General features: G+C 39.9%; 1 protein-coding gene across 1 annotated transcript in view; it reads right to left on the bottom strand.

Moving 5' to 3' along the window:
* Positions 1–267: 267 nt before the first annotated feature.
* Positions 268–10,603, bottom strand: part of USP13 (ubiquitin specific peptidase 13) — a 56,976-nt gene continuing 46,640 nt past the window's right edge. The window contains exons 16-21 of the mRNA XM_080410055.1: positions 9,464–9,490; positions 8,579–8,722; positions 7,426–7,592; positions 6,736–6,898; positions 5,024–5,108; positions 268–4,374 (exon numbers count right to left, since the gene is read on the bottom strand). Coding sequence (XP_080266181.1) covers positions 4,281–4,374; positions 5,024–5,108; positions 6,736–6,898; positions 7,426–7,592; positions 8,579–8,722; positions 9,464–9,490 — 680 coding nt within the window. The 3' untranslated portion in view covers positions 268–4,280. The remainder of the gene's footprint in view (positions 4,375–5,023; positions 5,109–6,735; positions 6,899–7,425; positions 7,593–8,578; positions 8,723–9,463; positions 9,491–10,603) is intronic.

Here is a 10,603-nt window from a genome sequence, read left to right as displayed (position 1 = left end):
AAAAAAGTCAGTCTCAATTTAAGTCCTAATTTTCTGATTTTTCTATGTTTTATATCTACTCAGGGCTTGGGAATTTTTCAATCCATAGAAGTGTCACAAGAAATCAAGACTCTGATAAACCTCTTTGTTCCCTACGCAGCTTTTTGAAGGAAAACACCAAACATGACCACAAAGAGTAGGAAAAGACCCAGCACCAAAATGTACTCAGTCTATTCCTCTTCACTTCAGACAGGAAAGAAAGAAGCAAGAATCCACACAGTCACAAAATGTGAGAATATTTCTTTTTAATTTAAAACAGTTGCAAGGATATCATTCACAACCTTTCTCATCTCAGACAAATACTCTCCAAAATATTAACAGTGCTTTACACAAACAACCGTGATTGGTGCAAACCAGTACAGACACTTCCAGGATACAACAGTCAAACCACTGAAGAGTGAATAGAAATCAGAAACTGATTTCAGCCGTTAAAGGTAGGAAGGGTGATGAGAAAAAGAATAAAAAGTTATGTCCAGTTACATATTTTGCATAGTCTTTCAATGCCTGAAAACAGCAAAGATGATTAAAAATGGCTTCTGCCAGGATGGAGAACAAAAGGAATGAATTGGAGATGCTTCTGAAACAATCTAACGAGCTCTGGTTGCACGTGTATTCAGAATGTGCACTATGACCCAGTGGATGCTGCCTGAATCAAAAAAAAACCTGGACTGATGCTGGTTTTGGTTACACCAAAGTCAGTCAGAAGTAATGCCACTGAACCCAGCAGAATTACAAGTGACAGTAGTCCAGACCAAAAGCATCTAGCCTTGTTTTTAAACCACAGCACTGAATAAATCAAATTTTTATCCTAATTATATTTTAGCTAGGAAGAGTAAATAGGAGTTTGCATCTAATGTGTTTTGAAGACTGGAGACTGTGACTCAGAATGAGGGATCTACTGGATACAGCACACTGCTAGGAATGAGAGGAGAAAAGGAAAACAAGGAAAAGTTGTTGAGTTTTTCTTCCTTCCACTGTCCTAATCTAAATGTATCATAGTAAAAGAGTAAAAATTAGTCTGAGAAATAAGAGCACTATCCACTGCCAAGTCTTGGATTGCCATAATTCTCAGGTTAGATTGCTTCAAGCAGTTTCAGTGATTTTCCCCCCCCCTACTTTTTTGTCAAGCAGCTCTCACCCTCCAACAACTCTTCCAGTACCCAGACACATGGAGCTTCCCCATCAGCCACTGCCTAGGCTGTGCACCGAGCCCTGGCCCAGCACAATTAAGTGCATAAAATTTTAGCAGGCAAAGTCTGATAAATTAGTCATTTATTCAGCACAGTCTGTTTGAGTGTGGCTTCTGCATGCTCGTTTAAAAAAAAACCAACAGAACAAAACAAACTCCCCCACATTAGGCTGAAGAGTCAGGAGTTTACATCCTGCTTCTCCAGATTCATAATGTTCTTCACACATACCCCATCAGAAAAGTGAGATGACTTAACTGGCCATTTGAAAAAGGAGGGAAGCTGCTACTTTGGGAGGCAATAAAATAATTCCTTAAACAGATGGAAGAACTTCTAACATATTTCCAAGTGCTAAATTTTAGAAGATCCATAAGCCTTTCCCCTAACTGCTCCCTGCGCTTCTGACCTGATTGGTAGTTTAGTCAGGCAGTACACAACAGTGATGAACTGAAAAGAATTTCAGAAGCCAAGCTGCTACAGCTCACTTGGCACAGCCAGGCTCTCTCTCCCCTTTCATTTACCTCTTCCAGTTTATCACCTGCCAGCTTGCTAAGTGTGCCTCCTATTAACTGAGATCAATCAGTCCCACAGCCATTCCAGTTTCAGGATGTACCAGACAAATGGTTTTGCAAGAGTTCAAGCTCCATCCTTAATCCTATGAGACCAGCCATGTTTCTAGTTTAAAAATGAACATAGGAACTACTCTGTTGGCCTTTATTTAGCCCAGGTTTCTAAATAAAAAGGTAGTGGCCACCAGATCTTGTTAGATTAAAAATAGCCCGTTAAGTTCATGAGGCAAGAGGGAAGCTATTGTATTGAATTTCCTTGGAATATAATTAGACATTCAAAACAATTTAAAGAAAAAAGAAGAAGAAAAAAGGAAAGGCTTCTGTGCTTTTTCTGCTGCCAGAATGAAAAAGCAACAAACATTGATAGATGGAAGTTTTGTTCTTTCACTTTTCCGCTGACCCCATTTTCAAATCTGGCATTTTCTGGTGAAATACTCAAATCTTGGAAGAAGGAAAAAAATTACTGGCAGCTTTTATTTTGTCCAGAACTGGTGGCTCAATAATTACAAGGCAGCTGAATCTCACAGAAGCCACTTACTAATGTGCTAGGATGCTGTTCTTTTGTGTCAATAACAGCACCAAGCACAGGAAGCTTTCCCAGCAATTAGGCACCATTTACACTCTACAGAATTACTGCACTAGAATTTCTCTCATACTCTTTTAAGATCAAAACCCAATTTAAAAAAAAAAATCAACAGTGTTTTTTGGCTCTGCATGAGGCTATATGACCAGAGCGAAAACTATTTTTTCCTCAAACACTGGTAAAAATAAAATGCCCTACTCACAACCAGATTTTGAATTGGGGTTCTTTTCTGTGGTGTGTAGCTGCCTGAATTTTGCTGTTAAACTTGCAGGCACTGACCGCAGAGAAAATGCAATTACATCTCCCTGCCTCTCTTGTGCTCTGTAAGGAGGATTTTTTTTTTTTTTTTTTTTTTTTTTTTTACTGTTCCAACTTATTTTGAAGGCTCAGTAAGATTATATGAGGCAACTCCAGCAATAGTCTCTAAGCAATGGCCAACACTGTGAAGCTTTGGGGACTTTTTCGGATTGTGAAAGGTTTTGCACGCACCATTTTTTTTTTTCTAGAATTAGTGTTTTCAAATACAATTTTAAACCCCACATATATATTCTTGCCTGTGACACAAACTGAAATAACACAAAAAAAATCAACAAACCAAACAAGAAACCACAGACTGGAAAGGCCAGCCCCTACCTACCCACCCCTTCATCCCTGCCAGAGATATAAAACCCGTTTTAGAAGGTATCTGTTGAAGAGATCAGATTATTAGCGTGTTTGCAAGTTTTACAAAAGCTGAAACATCATTTCAAGGTGGGGTATTTTTGTTGTTTGGGTTTTGTTGTTGGTTTTGGGGTTGTTAGGGTTTGCAGTTTTTCTTAAAGGGAGGGAGGAGAGAAGGGCAAATCAATACATCAGCAATTTTACCAAGCAGTTTTCCCCACTCATGGATGAAACAACTACTTAAGCAATCTTTGGCAGAAAGCAGTACTGCACTGTGAGTACTTTGTCAGTGAGTTGATTTCAGGGAGAATGTGAGTGTCTATATGCAGATTTCCCTGAAATAAATATAATGGGACATTAACCCCTTCTTTACCTCCTTCACAAGAAAATGATATTTTAAAAATAGCCTTGCCTTTCCTGAGAGTATGCATTTACTTTTTTAGTCAGAAAGCCTGCTTCTTTTAGCCATCTGTAATCCTGAATCTGTTGGAAGAGCACGCAAAACATTTAAGAGAAGATGAAGAAACCTACGTTTGCAAAAATAAAATCTACTATTTCCCTTTGGCAGAAAATGTGAGGGCACTTATGGGAGATTGCTTCCATCTCCATTAGTTGCCTAGGTTTATGCATCAAAAAGCCAGACCAAAAATACTATAGAATTTAATTCCAAGAGAGATAACTTTAGTTGACTTTTCTCACTTTACCCAAAATGATCCCCCAAATAAGACATTCTGCTTTAAGGAACACTCACATACCCCCTCCCTCCCACTTTATATGCAGTATGATTTCTCTAAGTGGTCTGGACTCTGGTTGAAAACACCGGCTCCCAGTTACCAAAGAAACAACTATTTCTTTGTGGCCTTCAGTGGATGCATGGACAGAACAGGCAGGAGCTGGGTTGAACTGGGCTATTTTTGTTCAACTCCGGAACTTCTGTTTTCTCCATACACTAGCTGCAAACTCCACCAGTAATCTGCATGGTCTTAAGGTATCTTTTTAGGTGTATAATTTTAAAACAACATATTATACATCACCTAATAGAAATTTTCCCTCTAACACTTAAGGAGACATCAAATGACTGCTTTTAAATAAACTATAAATATCCTATGTTTTCCTTTGCTTTTTGTCAGTCCAAGGGCTAGGGGTCTTTTGTTGGTTTTAGATTTTCTTTTTTATTGTAAGCTTTTTTGGGCAGGTTAAAAAGGCTTATGGCTTCTTAAAGCCAGGTAACAGATTTGAGGCCTAACTTGGTATCCTGTGGTAAAAATAAATGTAGCCCAGGTCTTTGGGAGGTCGTTCTGAGGCACAGACTCTAAGGTCATTGTAGATCACCCATCTGAAATGAAAATAAGATTGATTACATTCCATGTGTATAAAAATCATCACAAATTTATCAGTGACTTCTCAGACCCAAATTTCAAAGACATTAAAATCTAAAATTAGGCATTGCAACAAGAACAAAAGATGAAAAAAAACAGCCAGAGAAGGTTTATTGCCAGCCAGAAACTGAAAAGGAAGAGGGATGTGCAGAGGAATGTGTAGTTACAGTTCAAGTCAAGGAAAATCAGGGATTCCCAATGCCAAATAATAGCAGCATATCAAAATCACAGCTGAGATCAGCACTGCAGTACTAGCAGTACTAGTATCAGCTCGTAGTTTGATGGGTTTCTGTTGATGGGGAATGAAAGGAAGTTGGGGCAAACTCCGATAAACAAAGCCAGATACAGAACTGATGTCCCAAAATGAACAGAGATTTGGAACAGCAAGCACAGGAGAGCCAATGCTACGTTTCGGCACAGACCTCAGTGGAATCAGAACTGATTCATCACATCTACAGTCTGTAACAATCTAATTTCTTTGGTGGTATACCTGGTAACAACATGTGTGTGTTTTGTCTGCCATGAATACACACCCTGCTCTGGACAGATGTACACTTCAAAGAAAGCATTTGCTTGTCCTTGTGTGTGTCTCCCAGTTCCACTCACCTTCCTTCTTTTTTGAGATGACAAACATAGTGGCCACTCATTGTGGATGTTCCCATGTGGCTGATGAACCCAAACAGCTCATATCCTGTTTGAGAAATACAAACGGGACCATAACTCTTTTGTTTCTAACATTGAAATATGACTCCACAGGTAACTTTCTATTACTGGAGAAGCAGCTAAGCTTTTAACTCCTAACTCAGACTGCATTCCCAAACACAATTTCTGTTAACTGCAGCATATTCTTGCTTTAACTAGTGGTCAGATTCACCATCAAACATCAAAACAATCCAACTCAAACCCACACAGATCTGTGCGCATACAGCAGGGCTGTGTCACAGTCCCTGCTAGGAAAGGGAAAACAGCAGATTCATTCCCAGTTCACAGAGAAGAAACACAGAAAGTGCCAGATATGGAGTTCATTCCACACACATATTAGCTATGTCTATAAGTGTGATCACTTATCCCTATCAAACAAAAAACAGAAGTTTACATTTCAGCAGCCCGCAAAAGACAGGACAGGAAAGAAACCTCTTCCTTTAATACGAGGAGATTTTTTTGTGCTTAGTGTCTCTGGAGACCTCAGCATTTGTTCTTGCTCCCCACCCATTCATGCCATTCACCCAAATTACTACCAAAAGTGAAAGGGTACCTTCTTTCAGGATATTGCATAAGGACAGGGGCCTGGATTTTGGTGGAGAGGGCTTTCTGGAGCCATTTTACAGTATCATGTTGATTATCAGGATTTCAGGCACTCAGTAAATGGTCTCAGTCTATAAAGGCTAAGTACCACAAAAAATAATTATTCCAAATCTTTTTTTTTTTTAAAACCTAATGATAATCAATGTTTCCCATATGTCCAAGAGACTTAAGAATGGTCTTTATAGTGTTAGAAACATAATTCTTATATAATAACAGCAACAACAGAAACAAAAATCAAATTGCTGGTAATACTTTTGTTTTTACAAGACCATTACAGTCAAGATCAGATGTACAAGTTTAGAACATACTACAGTTATCACAACTGGGCACTAAAGACCCTTCAAAAACCAGCATGTGATACCCTTATGTTAGAACCACCGCTGAGCTTTTGTACTCTAGTGCTTTTACACTTAAAGTAGGTTCTTTGCCTACTTCACAGCTTTGACGGCTGTACATTAGCCCCATCTTGTGGTTTATGTGGCAACAGTATGACCGTGGATCTCAAAGAAAAAAACAAAAGAAAATCGCAAAGCAGTACATGCAGGATACCAACTATTCCTGCCATATTTAGAACAAGGAACTTGGCTGAAGGGTTTATCAAATCTCCCATCAGACCACAGGAGGACAGAAACTCAGGTGGTCTGTAACAGCGGTGTTATCTTTAGGATGCTCAGCCTCTGAAGATTTAAACAGTCTAGTTTGTCTTTTTATCTTATAGCAACAAAACAAAAGTAAAGCTAGGCCAGGAGAGACTTAGATGCCGTAGCAACAAGAAATTTGGACTGAGGTTACGCAGTAAGTCCAGGGAAAGAGTTTTCTGAGAAAACAGAGCACACAGAACTTAGCAGCCCCACAGAGCTGGACTCAGCCCCAGCAGCAAGATTGGAAGTAAACTGTCCGGATCTTGTCCAAAAATCCACAATAACTACTTGCAAAACAGAAAGGAGCTCTATGAATGGTGTAGGTGTGACGCAACAACATGACAGCCAGTTCAAAGCTGAAGGAGAACTTACTTCCAGATCCGTCTTTGATCCTGGGTCCCTCCGACCCTGTCCCTGCAAGGATATTGGCATTAACATTGTTCTCCGTATCCATCATGTCCAAAGCAGGCTCACTTTCTTCCTCGAGTTCAGGATGGCTGAAGATCCATTCCAGTGCACGCTCCAAATTATTGTTCTGTGAGTCAAACCAGCAAAGGAACAGCCTTTAATACATTCTCTAGCATCGTGCTACCACTCAGTCTTTGAACAGAGTAAGGATTATGTTCAACAGCACTTAAAACTTTTAAGATACATACTCTACCTCCATAGAAAATAGTATTCAATAAGCACTCTGCAGAAGCTTGACATATGGAAAAGAAATCCTCCCACATCTAATCCCCACGGCCGCCCAGTTCTCATCTGAAGATGCATAGTCTTCAGGCATCCAGGTTGTTCTTCAACAGATGGTAAAAGAAGCTAAGTTTTCCTCACTTCCCCCCCCCCACCCACCCCCCAACTTTAACCTTCATGCGAAACAGACAAACCACCTTCCCCACTCTAACCCAGACGACTCAGGCATCCCACACTTTGCCAGAATAGTTCTATGTGTATCATCCATTAAGTGGATTTTTATATGCATGTTTCAAAGGTATCCGAGTTTGCACATGTACTAAGTACATACAAAACAAAACCCAGGGGCTACCAATAATTCGTGGAACTCACTGTTGCCTTCAGTGCTCGAATTGCTAGATTCCTTTGGAAGCCCATGGAAATTATAATTGCAACCATCTCTTCAGGAGGTTGGTTATCTAGCCCAACAGCTCCAAACACAGCTGCTCCACTGGAAGCAACTTCTCCAAATGCAGATATGACCAATGGCTCAGCAAAGTCTGGAACAAACAAACATTCATCAGTTCATTCTTTTCTCCCACTGAACTGGAAATTCAACAACAAACACAAACAAACAGGACCTCAAAAACGTCCTGAAATCAATATAAGTTCATTTCACTGTCTCATTTGGGACTTAGATGCATGGAAAGCCTTAAAAACAACAAAATGAACATGCACATTACAAAATATCCAGGTGGACAAACTCATACTGAGCAGGCTGGAACAACTTGGCACATCACAGATCTGAAACAACTGCAGGAGAGTAGCAAAGATTGGTATGGAAGCAATGACGACACCAGAACAGCAGACAAGCCAGCTGATACATGTATAGATGTAAAATGAACTGATTCCCTAGCTGAAATATGTCAGCTAAGCCCAAGTGAAACTTGTTCCCCATTTACACAAGCAACATAAAACCCCAGAGTGAAGTGTGAACTCAATCAAATCTGGAGTTTTCTGGCAAGAGAGTGCCCAGATATACTTCAATGCTGAATCACGAGTCCAAACTTTGCATGAGTGAAACACAGAAAGTGGAGAACATCTAGCAGCCCTGTCCATCAGTAGATAGCCCAAGCTCTAAGTACAGCATGAATGCTCTAGCCTGAGCTAGAGAAGGCTGATATGGAAGAAAAGCATTTGGACCACAGGATTCTTTGTACTTACACTTGATCACAAGTCAGCTCCCCCCTTAGCAGCACAGACCTAGCCAAAGGGTGGAAAACAGAGAGCTGGTCCACACCATCAGTGAGGACAGGAGTGTACTTCTGGTGTAGCTTAGGTTTGTTCTCCTCTAGGCAGAGGATGCCACATAATGGTCAAGATCTGCATATTCCAGGAGCAGCTTAGGAAAATTCACTCACACCTCCAGGTTTCCTGGGGTGGGGAAGGGGGCTGTTGTTTCTCTGTCACACCTTATACAATTTCTACTGACTGCCAAAATATACAACCAGGAGTTGAGTTTAACTTAAACCTTCCAATCACTGACCTGGTTCTTCCATGTGTGCAATGATCCAGTTGAAAGCGACTTCAGCACTGAGGTTGCCTGTATAGTACACGGCTTTCCGACATGCTTCCAAAGGAAAACCCATCTCTGCCAGTTGCATAACTGAAGACTCATCAATATCTAGAGCTACAAGAAAGGACCTTCTGAAACATAAAAGTCTCATTTCATCCATTGTATAGTGTTTCTTACTGTTATTCACAGTGCCACATACTACAGTACACATCACTTGGATTTGTGTTAGTACCACAGTAAATCCACACCCATTAGAAAACAGCCCTTGTACAAAGTATTATAGTATTTGTTTATGGACTTAGTGGTAATCTTCTGCCCCAGTAATCTACATAGATCCTTTAGGAATTCACCAAGGTTTAAGGACTTTATTTATTCAAAAACCCCACCACTGCATTTCAAGGTGTGAAGAAATTGGGTGCTGTGCTTAGCTAGAGATGGCAGCCAAAAGCAATCACCTCCCGTAAAGGCAGGATCTTGCAGGTGAGAGAAACAGCCACTGGATGTAGCAGTCTCCAACTGAACTTCATTTCTGAATGACAGGGCCCAACAGCTTCAACTGAGATCGGAGTCCAGAGGGAGCCAGGATCAAGTAGCTGTGACCCCCAGAACCGCAAGATTCTGCCAATGAGCAGCAGCTCATATTCTGGCCACGCTGATGATACTGCAGATTCCTTAACAGTCCTGTACACATGGAAGTAAATGCTGAACAAGTACAAAAATCAGCTGTTATTTAGAAGCATGCAATTATTTAAACTTCACGCATCTATATGACGACAGGGAAGCTATTAGCTGAGCAAAAGCATGACAATTTTTTAAGCAGCTGAAATACCAGTCTCAGAAAAATGAGATACATACACTCCATGAAATGGTTCATCATATGATCTGAAAATTAAGAAAGGAAAAAAACAGGGAAAAGGACTTACATGAAGGCTAAGAAGATTCATATGGGAAAAACAATTCCATATTTTTAAAGTCATAGAAACATCTGACCTCATACAGGCAGGGCATGTTCATCCTGACATCCCTGATTTTTTTTGCCATGAATTAGACCAGGGATGTTTCTGCCCAGTAATTTCCCTAACAACTCAGAGTCACGGGTACTATAAATCAGTAGGGAATATAGATGAAGGCTGACCTAAACCAACTTAAGCAAGAATCTCTTTTGTTATAAGTAAGGTACCATCATTCATGCATTTACAACAAAACCAGGTCAGTCCATTGAGCAAGAGGACAAAAAAGAATAGGCCTTTGTAAGGAACCTACGGATAACAGACAAAATTAAAACCTTTAGAGAACTGAATTTTGCCATATTTGCCAATTTTGCTCTGGCACACAATTCCAGATACTAGCTTCCTTTCACACACATACAGCTTGATATTATACTACCACTATTATAAATATCCAAGCAAATGGGGCAATCATGTCATGAGAGGAGCTGCATTACTGTTTTCCTATGAAATACTGCGGCACCCAAACTTAAGTCACCTGGAGGAAATTTTAACAAGCTGGGTCTAAGGTCACACTACAAAAATGTGATTTTACTTCTCTAAATCAATTCATTCTCCAGAGAAACCCAGGAAATGAGGAAGGAGTGTATTCTATATTCTAATATTCTTGTTTCTGAACTTTAGCATAAAAGAAACAGTATTTTAAAAAAAAAACAGCAAAGCATGTTAATCACTCCTCTTTCTGCTCTACAAATATTTTAATCCATAGTTTGACATCAGCTCCTTCAGACAGAGCCTTTTTTAATAAGCTGCACAGTCCACTTCCATCCAGAGGACTACACATGCATGCACAGCTGCTAGGGCCTACTGCAACCTCACAATTCTTGTAATTTAGAAATGAATAAGATTTTGAACCTTAATCTATGTCTGGAAAGTTCTGTTCCTAATTGTATATTATGTGTTGTTTTACTGTGAATGAATCAGCTCTGAAGACATGGTGTGTTTGTTGTTCCACTTTGAACCAAGGTGTTTAAAGTTATCCAAGTAA

Source organism: Falco punctatus, assembly GCF_963210335.1.
Source record: "Falco punctatus genome assembly, chromosome: 13".
Lineage (NCBI taxonomy): Eukaryota > Metazoa > Chordata > Aves > Falconiformes > Falconidae > Falco > Falco punctatus.
This window is presented reverse-complemented; position numbering and strand designations above follow the sequence as displayed.